Source organism: Neomonachus schauinslandi, chromosome 2 (genome assembly GCF_002201575.2).
Source record: "Neomonachus schauinslandi chromosome 2, ASM220157v2, whole genome shotgun sequence".
NCBI classification, from domain to species: domain Eukaryota; kingdom Metazoa; phylum Chordata; class Mammalia; order Carnivora; family Phocidae; genus Neomonachus; species Neomonachus schauinslandi.
The window spans coordinates 43,548,868-43,562,808 of NC_058404.1; the positions used below are offsets into that span (position 1 = coordinate 43,548,868).

At 44.2% G+C, this 13,941-nt stretch overlaps 2 protein-coding genes across 2 annotated transcripts in view; both read left to right on the forward strand.

The window, feature by feature from the left end:
* Positions 1-4,396, forward strand: part of XPO7 (exportin 7) — a 39,263-nt gene extending 34,867 nt beyond the window's left edge. The window contains exons 26-28 of the mRNA XM_021698717.2: positions 507-605; positions 1,299-1,426; positions 2,791-4,396. Coding sequence (XP_021554392.2) covers positions 507-605; positions 1,299-1,426; positions 2,791-2,884 — 321 coding nt within the window. The 3' untranslated portion in view covers positions 2,885-4,396. The remainder of the gene's footprint in view (positions 1-506; positions 606-1,298; positions 1,427-2,790) is intronic.
* A 9,121-nt stretch (positions 4,397-13,517) lies between these two features.
* Positions 13,518-13,941, forward strand: part of NPM2 (nucleophosmin/nucleoplasmin 2) — a 21,229-nt gene continuing 20,805 nt past the window's right edge. Inside the window, exon 1 of the mRNA XM_021698911.1 lies at positions 13,518-13,705. The gene's annotated coding sequence lies outside the window, so the exon portion shown is untranslated. The remainder of the gene's footprint in view (positions 13,706-13,941) is intronic.

Sequence of the window (13,941 nt, forward strand, 5' to 3'; positions counted from 1 at the left end):
GTAAGGAACGTGAGCTTTAGGAGGCAGTGTGGGGTGTCCGGCAGTGGAAGAACCTCTCAGAGAGGAGAGGCCAAGCAAAATGGGGAGGCTGGCATCTCACCAGCCTCATGCTGCCGAAGTGAAGTGTATGCCTTAAAATTGCAGTGGATTTTGAGTTTGCTGAGTAATCATCAGATATTAAAAAAATCTGGGAAGAAAAACAGGTTCTGAATCGTTTTTCCGAGCGTCACACCAGCCCCTATGCCTCGGACCTGTGCTCCTTCCACGATGACGACTGTGGCCACCCGTTGCCGTAAACAGAGCCTGAGTTAGCAGTTGCCAGCTGTAAGGCTTGTACTCCCATCTGCAGAGTGGCCACAAGAGTACGGGATAAAAGGAAATAACTGACCACACAGATCAAACCATATGTTTGCCATTGCTTTATTTGTATGAGGCATCTTTCCAGAAGGAAGATTTGCCTTGGGTAGCTACACACTAGATCACTGCCTCAGATGCTCCATTTCCAGATGCTGTCAACGGTGCTGAACATCATCATCTTTGAAGACTGTAGGAACCAGTGGTCAATGTCCCGGCCCCTACTTGGCTTGATACTACTTAATGAAAAGGTAAGAGAGCCATCTCCTTGGTGCTCAGAGCCAGAAGCATGGGTAGACACACGTTTGGCTCTCATTTTCCAGGGCACTGTGAGAAAGGCTATAGGAACACCCCCACGATGGTGAAGCCAAGGGAAAACAGCTCATTTTCTGAGCATGTACTGTTCATGCTTTGAACAGTACATACTCACTGAACTGTTAGAAGTCAGCATGTGTGGCAATTCAGACAAAGGATGAGGAAGTGTTACTAGAAGAGAATATACCTGGAGAGCAGACCACCAATGACCTAAATTCTAGTTCCAGCTCCACCATAAACAAACATAAGGAAGTCTAGAGAGTCCTGTAAAAGAACCTGGATCAGGGGCACCTGGCTGGCTCAGCTGGTAGAGCAAGTGACTCTTGATCTCGGGGTTGTGGGTTCAAGCCCCACACTGGGTATAGAGATTACTTAAAAATAAAATCCTTTAAAAAAAAAAATAGAACCTGGATCAGATGACCCTTAGAGTGTTTACAAATTTAAAACTCTTTGACTTTTAAGTAAGATAAAGATACATTATCTTGCAGCAAATACTTACTTGAACCAAAAAAGGTACCCCATTTTGGTAGATAATTCTGTGTTTTGGAGAACATCCCTTCAACCTTGCAGATGAGGGAGGGCTAATCCCTATCTCCTCTCCTTACCCTGTCTCACTCCTTGCCCCACAGTATTTTTCTGACCTAAGGAACAGTATCGTGAACAGCCAGCCACCAGAGAAGCAGCAGGCTATGCATCTGTGTTTCGAAAACCTGATGGAAGGCATCGAGCGAAATCTTCTTACGAAAAACAGAGACAGGTGAGTGTAGGGGGCCCTGCAGAGAAGTCCTAGGCAATTTCTCAAGTCATCAAAACAGGGGAGACTCCTTAAGAGTCTTTTTTTTTTTTCAAGATTTTATGTATTTATTTGACAGAGACACAGCGAGAGAGGGGACACAAGCAGGGGGAGTGGGAGACGTTGAGAAGCAGGCCTCCCACGGAGCGGGGAGCCCGATGCGGGGCTCGATCCCAGGACCCTGGGATCATGACCTGAGCCGAAGGCAGACGCTTAACGACTGAGCCACCCAGGCGCCCCTCCTTAAGAGTCTTTTAGACTCCGCGGGAGGCCTGCTTCTCAACGTCTCCCACTTCCCCTGCTTGTGTTCCCTCTCTCGCTGTGTCTCTGTCAAATAAATACATAAAATCTTGAAAAAAAAAAAAAAGAGTCTTTTAGAGACCACCTTAAAGCAGTGCTGTCCAGTAGAAAAGCAGGCCACATACGTAACTTTGAACTTTTTAGTAGCCACATTAAAAAAAGGTAAAAAGAAACAGACAAAATTCCTTTTAATACATTGTATTTAACATATGCAGATTATCATGTCAATGTGTAATCCATATTTAAAAACTGAGAATTTTAACATTCTTTTTATTGTACTAAGTCTTCAAGGTCCTGTGTATTGTACACTTAGCAGGGCATCTCAAGTCAGATGCTAAATATTCATTGGAATTACTTGATTTGTATTAAGATTTCATAAAATTTACAGTTGACAAAGTAGATTCCCATATTCAGGTATACCAGACATACTTAGAAGTTGTCTAGTTGTCAATTGAATATCAGGCTTTTCTGAATTAATGCTTAAATTTTATTTTTTTAAATTAATTTGAAAAATGGTATTTTAGTTTAAAATTAATTAAGGTACAATCGGGGAACTGAATTTTAACTTTCATCTGATTTGCTTCAGTTCTTCAGTTGAACTGGGCACACTTCAAGTGCTCAGTAGCCCTGTGTGGCGAGTGGCTGCCGTACTGGACAGCAGCACAGTGCTTTAGCACGAGTGTCCGGCATTAAGCACTGAGTGAGACAGCCTCGTTCTCTTCAGGCCCTCACTTTGGGAGGGTTACTTCCCACCTCTGTCAGATCCCTTTTGTGCTGCCGTGAGCCCAAGGTGGCCCTCAAAGCCCCAGATTTGACCAGATCTCAAGATCTGCCGCAAGGTTGTCAGGTTGAAAGGGTTGCAAAACTAGCCCAGCTTTCCCTTAAGGTCTGAAGACTGAGGTTAACTGACCTTAGAAACAGATGCATACGTTCTGCCTCTCAGTAGCCGCTTCGCTGCCAGAAATGTCTTAGTCCAAGACCTTTCCCCTCCACCCTCCTCCCCCAACCTACATGCATCCCCTCTGCAGGTTCACCCAGAACCTGTCGGCATTTCGTCGAGAAGTCAACGACTCGATGAAGAATTCCACTTATGGCGTGAATAGCAATGATATGATGAGCTGACACCTCCTTGGACTCTACCTGTACAGAGCAGCGCCCTTTGGTCTGGCCCAGAGGGGCAAACAATTACAAGGGAGAGGGCCTGGCTGACCCTGGCTCCCTCCTCCAGGGGTGTGGGGAAAATGGCAGAGTCACCTGGCTACTTCCCCAGGGAATAGGGGTGTGAGTGCACTCACTAGGGGGCAGGGCGCTGCTGGTTCCTGGGGGTTGGGTGGGAAGGGTGGTGGGAGGAGATAGAGACACAAATGTGTGAGACTCCAGCCCCTCCTCCTGGGGCCACCCCAGGGGGCGGGGGGGGAACCCCCAGTGTCCTGCCACAACCTGCCTTGTATAAACATGTACATTTTTTCATAACATTTTGAACAAGGTTTATATTGACTCAAGTTTAAAAACAAAAAGTGTGACTGAAAAATTTTTACAGAGTCTAGTGCACCAATGCTGATGTGAGGGGTTGTGTATGCGAGTGAGGAAAAAATGTGTATTCTGGTGGCCTGAAGCTTTACTGGACGAGGATGTGTGAACGTGCAGAGATATATTTAGTGACACAGTGTAGAGAGGCAAAAAAAAAAAAAAAGTAAAAATTCCAAATGTATATTTTTTCTTATTGCCCTTTCCTTGCCCCCAAAATTATCACTTCCTGTTACTGTATTACCCTTGTTATTAGGAACTCTAAGCCATGTGGAGCACCATCCTTCCCCTTCAACCATAGATGCTGCCCTAGGTCCCTCGGCCTCTTGCAGTGACAGACAACTCCAGCTAAAAGTGTTTGGTGTTCTAGCTTCATCCTTTTTCCCACTTTGCTTATCCTCATCCTCAGACAGATGCCTCTTGCTTTTACAAGTCAGATGTAATTCTATGATTTAGGGTTCTCGGTCTCTGTAAAGGTAGAGACCAGAGAGAAGGAATTGAGCCAGCTGCTCTCCTGGTGAGCGATTTGGATGAGTCCACCAGAGGCCCAGTTGCGTGGCCGATAACTTTGAGTCTTCCCCAGCCCTTGAGGCAGTGTGTGTGGATGTGTGCGCGTGGATATTTATATATGTACCCTGCACTCGTGAATGTATGAACTGGAGGAAGTTACTACAGTGGAGGGGTTCTTAATAACAAGGTCTGCCTAGCATGAAGTATTTAACAATCTCCCACCCCTTTAAAAATATACATTTTTATAAAATGAAAACCATAATAAATGTTTTGAATATTAAAAAAAATTAACCTACAGAAGAAAATTAATGGAGAAAGCTATTTGCCTTGTACTTTTTCCACAATTGCTGCCGCTAGTTGTACGCATCTCTAGTTCAGCTCTTGCCCATGGGACACTCATCATCAATTAGGTTTTATCTTTATTTCTCTCCTCTGCCCCCAAAAACAAGCCTGTTAATTTTTTTTTTTCCTTCTCCTCTGGCGACTGTGTGGTGAATCCTTTCTTGCGTGATCAGGTTGCGGATAGACTTGTAAGGGTGTTTGCTGCATACAGTGTAAGCATTGTGACCGCCAATAAACTTCAATGGTTTCTACTGACCTGGCTTCAGCAATCAAGTCTAGTGTGTCTATAGGGACATGTCTCACTCTAAACACACAAAGATGTTTGAAACATGCATTCGTAAAAGCCAGTGGATGACAGGTGCCTCTCGCCCTTGTAAAATTAGCTTCTCATTCAACTAAGTCTGACTCGATTTCTTTTACAAATATGATTGTTTTTGTTTTAGTTGAGACAGATCTATACAGATAGATATACAGTGCTGCTGGCCACAGGTAGAAAGGTGAAGCCACGCTGCCTCTTCTAGGTAATAACATGGCAACCAGCAGAGAAGTAATAATTGCAGAAAGCCCAGTTTTGTTAATGTTCCTTTTTTTTTTTAAGATTTATTTATTTAAGAGAGAGCACACAGGTGAGCAGGGGGAGGGGCCAGAGGAGAGGGAGATAAGCAGACTCCCCACTGAGCGGGCATTGTGAGGTGGGGCTCCATCCCAGGACCCTGAGATCATGAACTGAGCCAAAATCAAGAGTCTGACGCTCAAATGACTGAGCCACCCCAGCGCCCCTTTGTTAATTTTCTGACCTCTGCCCTCTTACGAGGGCTGGGCTTCACTCGTGAGACCCTGACAAGCTCAAGGATAAGTTCTCTCCCTGTACCACTTTGCAGGCCTCATGGGCCAGAATTCTCAAATGAAGAACACTATAGTTAATGAGGACTATTTGTCATCCCCATACTATGTAGTACCTAGACATAAGAGAACTTAATTGCCAGGAACATTGTATCTGTGTCTGTACCTTAATGTAGATTTATATCCAGTGAATCACAGGCTCTAGAGTGCTACTTAAAAAAAAAAAAAAAAGATTTATTCATTCACCTTAGAGTGTGCACAAGTGGGGGAAGGGGCAGAGGGAGAGAAACTTCCAGCAGACTCCCTGCTGAACTTGCATGAGATCACAACCTGAGCCAAAACCAGGAGTCAGCACTCAATGGACTGAGCTACCGAGGAGCCCCTAGATGCCTCTCTTGCCCACCTTATCTAGATATCCTGATACCTTTTCTTTGCTGTTTCAGTGTCCTGGGGACTGTCTTGATCCTAAGTTATTTTGAAGGCAAAAATTTGTATTCTCAGGGCTAGAAGGCAAGTAGAATTGATTCATCTTAGCCAAGTCTGTCTTTAAGCCTAAGAGAAATATAAAATGGTCAGGCTTCATTAATAGGCAAAGCACTCCAGTCACATGCCCCAGTGACCTGGAATTCTAATTCTATAGTAAATAAGATAAAATTGTAAACAACTTTCTCACGGGTACGTGAAGAAGAACCCCTCTCCCCCCAACTATCTTGAGATGCTGCTTGATCAGCAAAACCCCAGGCCCCTCCTTTCCCTTACACAAAAAAACAATTTCAGGGCGCCTGGGTGGCTCAGATGGTTAAGCATCTGCCTTCGGCTCGGGTCATGGTCCCGGGGTCTTGGGATCGAGTCCCACATCTGGCTCCTTGCTCAGCGGGGGGCCGGCTTCTCCCTCTCCCACTCCCCCTGCTTGTGTTCCCTCTCTCGCTGTCTCTCTCTCTGTCAAATAAATAAATAAAATCTTTAAAAAAAAAACAAAAAAAGAAAAACAATTTCAGAGGCAAGAAACTCACCATAGATGGTGGCCTCCTCGTTGCAACCCTAAGTGCAGTCCAGTCATGACAAACCGCCATAGTTAAAATCTTCCACAACCACATCAAACTTTTTAAACAGTGAAGGTGTTCCTTTCTTGGCAGTTAAAAGAAGGGGCACCCAAAAAACAGCCAAGTAGGAAAATTTTTTCTGGTCAAATTATCAGCAATGTAACATGATCCATCCTTTAAAAAACCAGTTATCTTTAAACATTGGTTTTTGCCAAGAAGTCATGTGGAGGTTTTATTCAGTTAAAACATGAGTTTATTAGTTTCTAGGCTATCCTGGGCACTATGGTTATCAAGTCAAGTGTCTTTACACAGTGTTTCCTGACACAGACTGTACCTTATGTTGACAAAACACCTGAAGTCTTTGTGGCAGATTACTAAATTGTATTATGGATGTACGTGTTTTTTTGTTGACTCTGCCCAAATAAGGGTTATTTATTCCCAGTAAAGTATAAATCAGAGGAGGAAGAATTTGGCCAAGGGTCAAATTTTTACATTTTTAGATTTTAAGAAGTAAAGACTTTCACCCAATTGTTAATTTTCTAATGACAAGTGACAACCTACTAAGAAATAAGAGTTTTATATTCTGCAAACATGAAATTTCTTAAGAACTTGTGTTTTTTTTTCCACCCAAGTGGAAAAATGTTCTAGCACCTTACGAAATTTCAACCACGTGCAGACACAGACCACCTTCCCAAAATATTCACGGTCATGAGGTAAGAGGAATTGAGTGTAGAGAGCCAAAGCACCTCTCTGTATCCTCTTTGCCACCAGCCAGCCCTCCCCCCCCCCAAGATTTTTGGCTAGATCTACAAACACACCTAAGTTGTTTTCTAATGCGCCAAAGTGCCAAAGCAAAAAAAGAAAGCAAAGATAATTACAGGGAACCTGCAAAAGCCGTAAGTCTGATAATAAGGCCTTGAAAAATGTAAATGGTTGTGACTTTTAAAGTCCTACTTTAGATATTTCAAAAAAAAAAAATTGAAAGGATAAAAATGTACATACCAACCATAATTAATACAACTGCTAATTAAGTGCTAGGTAATGTCTTAGGTCTTAGAATTCTTGCCTCTTGTACTTTTCTCCCGGGTCCATTACATCTATTTTGCATTTTTTAGACCCCTGGAATTCACTGGTCAGCCACTTTGGTGTATTTCAGGAGCAGTGGGTCAACTAAACAAATCAGCTGCCAGACAATGGGACATCATAGGAGTAGAATGGAGGATGGGATCAAGCTTAGACTATTATCCCCCTTCCCCAGAAAACCCTTATGGTCTTCAGGGCAGCCTGACTGCTGCTGTCTGTTCATTCATCAAATACTTAGTATCCACTTCAGGACAAATACTTTTTTGATGGTCAGCAACAGAAAAGGAAACTCAAAAGCAAAAAACATTGGCAAGGCAAATTCATTTCCACTCTTCGGCATAAAATCCCTCAACAGTACAAACTGACTCCAAAACATAGTGAACAGTACTTAAAACACTTACACAAGCACCATACAATTATATTTTTAACTGATAATCATGAAGACAGACTTCATAATAGATTTAAGCATACAGCATCACCTAATGGGCCAAACCACCCCATTATCAGTTACAAAAGACTGAAGAGTGACCAGTGGGGAATCTCCTAACCCTTGCTACTGGGTAACAAATTAAGTCCAGGCATGTCTGAATTCAAGGTTTGAAGGACAACCAAACTCAGGAAAAAAAACTGACTCCTTATCTGAAGCTCAGAGGGGCCACTATACAGAGTCTGATACTGTAAAAGGGTAGGCGAATTTAAGAGTAGTATTCTCAAAGCCAGAAAACCCAAGCTCTCCTCAGCTCTTAAAGACTGATTATACTGTGCAATGAAGGTAAAGCAAACTCCAGAAGCTGAACTAACTCAACTGGAAAATCAATGAAAATGAAACCACTTTTAAGAGTATAGCAGACCATTATCGTTTTTATTTATCAGAAAGCCCATGCCCCACCCTTTAACACCTGGCAGTCTGGGATAGGTGCCACAAAGCAAATCAAGTTACCAACTTTGCCAACTAGACTACAAACGTGCAGCAGAGCCCTTCCATTCAACTACACATCTGCCACTGCCATCTCTGCCTCCACATCCTACCTCGTCTTTCCCCCGTCTGCACAACCATCTCTTCTCAGTCTAAATTTCCATGCCCTTTGCCCATCTACCCTTTTAAAGACCCAAAGTAGAACCCCATTCCCTCTCTGAAGTCGCTCCCTATTGTCCCTGTCCCAAGTCTTACAGCCTACTCGGGTTTATTTGAGATATTCCTAATCCTCACTCTCCCCGCCTCAACAACCAAAATGTGCTCCTTACGAGCGGGGGCCAGATGGTAAGGGGGCCGTGAAGAGAAAGTAGTTGGACTAATTTGGGTGAAGGCCCAGCAGAAAGCGCCCCCAGCTGCCTGGTGTGGGCGAGCTAAACGCAAACGTTGCCACAAGCCTCTACTGAAAGGAAAAGAGCAGAAGCTGCTGACAGCTCCCTGATCTCGCGAAGGAAAACGGTAGAGTTCACTCCCGACCCCCCACTTCTGCCGCCAACAAACCGCCGCGCCCCGGAAAAGGTTCCGCGCGTTCCTTCCGTCCCCGTCGCGTCTGCGCACGTAGGTCCTCTCTGCCGGCGCGTCTCCTCGGCGCCACCGTTCGCTCCGCCTCCCCTGCCCTGCGCAAGCGCAGTCGTGACTCCTGACTGAGTTCTCGAGCCCTGGGCGCCGGGGCTGGAGGGATCGTTCTTGGGGAAGGTGGAGTTGGGCTACGGCGGCCCCTGGACTCCCACCCAGCCGTGTGCCCGGTAGGGGTTCGAGTTCACGCGTGCCATGGCCTCACACCCAGTGTCCGCGGTAGTAATCATAGAGGCACTGTTCAAGGACTTGGTCCCTGGCTGGGAAGGACTCTGGAGTGGACAAACGGGCTGAAAAGGATGATCGTTGGCGGCTCAGTATACCCTGGGAGTGCGAAAGAGGGCCTCCTCCGTCCCCCACGTCGAGCCCTAGCAGGGCTCGTCGAGTCATTAGGAAGAAGGCAGGGAAGAACACTCACAGTGCAAAAACACCGAAGCATGAAACCTTGTACCTTTCTAGAAGTTGCAAAAATAGCACGGCTGGAGGGAAAAGTGTAGCTAGCTCTATACGTGTCTGGTTGAGGGGTGGGGCACCAGAGGTTGGGATTTGATCCGAAAAGCCTCAAGTTTCCAGAGGCTACATTACAAAGCAGGCTAATGACCAATCTTTGTTGGATCTACCAGCTGGTGGGTAATGAGGATTTGAACCAAGACCCAAGACAAGGACTGTTGGGTGAGAGTTGAGAAAGACTAGAGAGATAGGGGGTGGAGGTTGGAATCAACAGACTTTGGATGTGAAGAGTAAAGGATAGAGGATTCTGGTAGGATTCCCAGGTTCTAGAATGGAGCAGCAGCTAAGTCAAGGCAGAGGAAGCATGAAACAGTATGGGGATGAGTGCAGAGCTCTTGGTGAACCTGAATGGAACTCTGATCTAAGGAGACATCCCTGCTCTTGGACAAAACATCAGAAAACAAGGGGGAACACTTCCCAGTCATTTTATAGAACAAACATCTCCCTGATACCAAAACCAAAGACATTAAAAGGGGAAAAAAAAAAAAAAAAGCCTTTAGACTAATAGACCTCATAAACAGAAAAAATCTTAAAATATAAGCAAATTAAATCCAGGAATATATGAAAAGGATAATACATCATGACCAAATGGGATTGATCCTAAGAATGCAAGGTTGGTTTAAAACATTCAGAAAACCAGTAAATGTAATTAGCTGTATAAACGAAAGAGAAAAAGCTGATCATCTCGGTAGATAAAGAAAAAGCACGTGACAAGATTCAATGCACATGAAAATTCTCAGCAAATTAGGAATAGAAGGAAACATTCTTTACCAATTAAAAGCCATCTACGAAAAGCCTACCACCAACAGAATGTAATAATGAAAGACTGAACAGTTCCCCTAAAAATGAAGAACAAAGAAAGAGTACCTCCTTTACCACCTCAATTTAACATTGTACTTGAGGTCCTAATCAGAGCACATAGGCAATTAATTAACTAATTAATGGTTCACAGATCAAAAAGAAGTGAAACTATTCACAGATGTCACGATTTGGGGCTCAGAAAGCTACTGGAACTAATAAGCGAATTTAGCAAAATCACAGAATACAAGGTCAGTATAAAAAACCAACGGTATTTCTATATACTAAAAATAAGCTATTAGAAGATGAAATTTCAAAATATATACTATTTGTTCTAGCATCCAAAAAACATGAAATACATAGGAATAAATTTAACAAGCTATGTGCCAAACTTGTACACTAAAATCTATAAAACATTGCAGAGCACAATCTTTAAACAACTGGAAAGATCATAACATGTTCATAGTTTGGATGACTCAAAATTGTGATGTCATTTTCTCCCTAAATTGAACTATGCATTCAACAAAGTCCCAATAAAAATCCCAGAAAGTTTTTTTGTAGAAACTGGCAAGCTGATTCTAAAATTCATTTGAAAATGCAAAAAAAAAAATCTAGAATAGCCAAAACATTTTTGAAATAGAAGAACGGAGTTGGAGAGCTCCCCTACCTGATTTCAAGATATACCATAATGCTACAGTAATCAGTACTGAAGTGTTGGCACTAGGGCAGACAGATCGATGGGACAGAAAAAAACTCCAGAAATAGACCAATATGTACATGCTTAATTCATTCTCAACAAGAGTGCCAAGGTATTTCAATAGACAAAGGGTAGTCTTTTACAAAAATGGTGCTGGAGTAACTGGGGATCCACTTGAAAGAAAAAAAGAAATGAACCTCGACCCTTACCTAACACCACACACAGAAATTAACTTCAAATGGATCACAGATGTAAAAGTAAAAGTTCAAACTACAAGATTTCTAGAAGAAAATTTAGGAGAAAACTTTCATGACCTTGGGTTAAGCAAAGATTTCTTTGAATACCAAAGCCATGTGCCATAAAAGGAAAAAATTTATTGGACTTCATCAAATTTTAAAATGTCTGCTCTTCAAAAGATGCCATTTTAAGAAATGAAAAGACAAGCCATAGGCAGGAATAAAAAAACCTTTGTAATGCATATACATGACCCAACACAGGTATCCAAAGTGTATAAAGAATCCCTACAATTCAGTAACAATAACCTAAAATAGACCAATTTTTAAATGGACAAAATATTTAAACAGGTATTTTGCAAAAGGAGATACACAAGTGACCAGTAAACACTTGAAAAGATGCTCAACATCACTTGTCATCAAACAAATACAAATAAACAGACGTCACTATATACATCCGCTAGAATGGCTAAAATTAAGAAGACTGACAATGCCAAGTGTTGATGATGAATGGCCACTGGAATTTTCATACATTGCTGGTAGAAATGCAAAATGGTACAGGAATTCGGAAAATAGTTTTACAGTTTCATATAAAGTTTAATATGTGCTTACAAAATGATCCAGCAATTCCACTCCTAGGTATTTACCAAAGAAGAACTAAAACATATATCCATGCGAACAAAGACTTGCTCTCTAATGTTAATGGCATTTTTATTCATAATATATGTCTAAAACTAAAAACTACCCAAATATCCATCAAAGGGTGTATGAGTCAGAGACGTATCACAAGGAATTGGCTCATGCAGTTATGGGGGCTAGCTACAGGTCTGAAACCTGCAGCGCAGGTCATCAGGTAAAGCAAACTGGAAGGTCTCTGGCAGGAACTGAAGCTGCAGTCCACAGGCAGAACTTTTTCAGGGAAACCTCAGTTCTGCTCCTAAAGCCTTTCAGCTGATTGGATCAAGCCCACCCGTATTACTGAGAGTAATCTTTATATAAAGACAGCTGATTATTGGCATTAATCACCTCTCCAAAGTGCCTTCACAGCCACATCTTCATTAGTGTTTGATTGAGTAAGTGGGTATGATAGTCTAGTCAAGTTGACACATAAAACTGACCAGCAGGTGACTGGGTATACAAATTGTGGAATACTACTCAACAATAAACAGAACAAACTACTGATAGAAGTAACGGTATGGATAAATAAGCCTCCAACACATTTTGTTCAACGAAAGAGGGCAGACGAAAAGACCCTGTAGGATTCTACTTATTTGAAATTCTAGAACAGTCAATAATGATCCACAGTGTCAGAATAGGTAAGTGCTTGCCTGATGCCAGTTAGACATTAGGGTGAGGATTCTGACTGCAAAGGGAAACAAGAAAACTTAGGAGAGTGATGGAAATTATAACTGGACTGTGGTGGGGGCTACCCAGCTATATACATTTGTCAAAATTCATCAAAATTATGCACTTTTTAAAAGATTTTATTTATAAGTAATCTCTACACCCAATGTGGGGCTTGAAACTACAACCCTGAGGTCAAGAATCACTTGCTCCACTGACTGAGCCAGCCAGGCACCCCAAATTACGCACTTTAAACGAGTGCATTTATGTACATAAATTATTTCTCAGTAAAGTTGATGTGTTAAAAAGGGGGGGGGGGGGAGCTGATTCCTGCACAGCAGAAGCTCCAATCAAGGTTCCAGAGAGATATGTCCAGTTCCTATAGCACTATTTTTGGAAAAGACTATCTTTTCCCTATTGAATTACCTTGGTACTTTTGTTGAAAAGCATTGAACCTTATATGTAGGTGAGAAGTTTCCTGGATGGGAGTGAAGGATAAAAATGCAATCAGATCAACTATACTTCATGAAAGAAAGAGAGAGAGAGAAAGAAAAAGAAAGAAAAAGAGAAACAGGGAGAGGAGAGGAGGGGAGAAAGGGCAGGAGAAGGAGAGGGGAGGAGGAAGGGGAGGGGAAGGAGAGGGGAAGGAAGGAGAGAAGAAGGGAGGGAGGAAAAGAAAAAGAATTTAATCAGAGAGATCCCTAGTTATTTCTGACTTCAGAGATGTCACATGAGCGAGACAGAAGGGGATGTGGTCACTGGAAAGCCTCCTCCTCTTCACTACCCCTACCCCACCGAAACAAACATTTAAGAGCTGCCCTGTGCCCTATGAACGGCTGTTTGTTCAATGACTGGTCCTCATAAAGTGTGTCCCACGGTGTATTCCTCACCAGCTGCCACAGCAGCCTCTCTGGTGACCAAACTCATTCCCACCCCTTCTTGGCCATGGGAGAAATCATCCTTCTGGAAACAGGGCTCTTCTCTGGGGACCATAACCCTGGGGGACCGGCCCTCCTGGCCTTGGAAAGGGCCCGCACCTAGAGGGTAGGGAAAGGGCAAGAAGGACGGCGACGAGCAGGAAAAGCCTTAAAGCGGCTTCCCATGGGGTGGCGAGGCAAGTCTAAGCTCGGCCGTCTCACCCAGTAGGCCTTGGTGAATCCCCAGTGGTCCTGAAGGTGCCGCTCACGGCCTGGTCCCGGACCAGCGGCAAGCAATTTCACCTGGGAACCTGTTAGAAATGCAAATGACCTTGGCCCCACCCAGCCTTCCACCGCCCCGCGCCGCGGAGATGGGAACCGGCCCTGCGCTTTAACAAGCCGTCCAGGTGCGCCGAGGCAGGAAGAGGAGGAAGGAATGGCAGAGCGGAATGGGGAAAGAAGGGCCTCTCGTTTAAGACTGAGTCGACGCCCCCGTGCTGCCCCTTCGCGAGCCCCCTAACAGGCTGCAGTGGGCGGCGGCGCTCAGGTGGGGCTGGGAGGAGGCCGGAGCGCGGGAGGCGGTGGCGGGCGGGCGAGAGGGCCCGGCCCAAGGGAGGGACAGCCGGGACCACGACGGCACCGACGGGGCTCCCAGAGCACCCGAAGGGCCCGCCGGGGCGGCTCCCGTTCCCTCTCCAGCCCGGGCGACCTAAGCGTCGAGCGCCCCGCTCCGCTTGCCGGGACTGCGCCGCTGTACCCGCCCGGGGCTGGAGAGGGAACGGG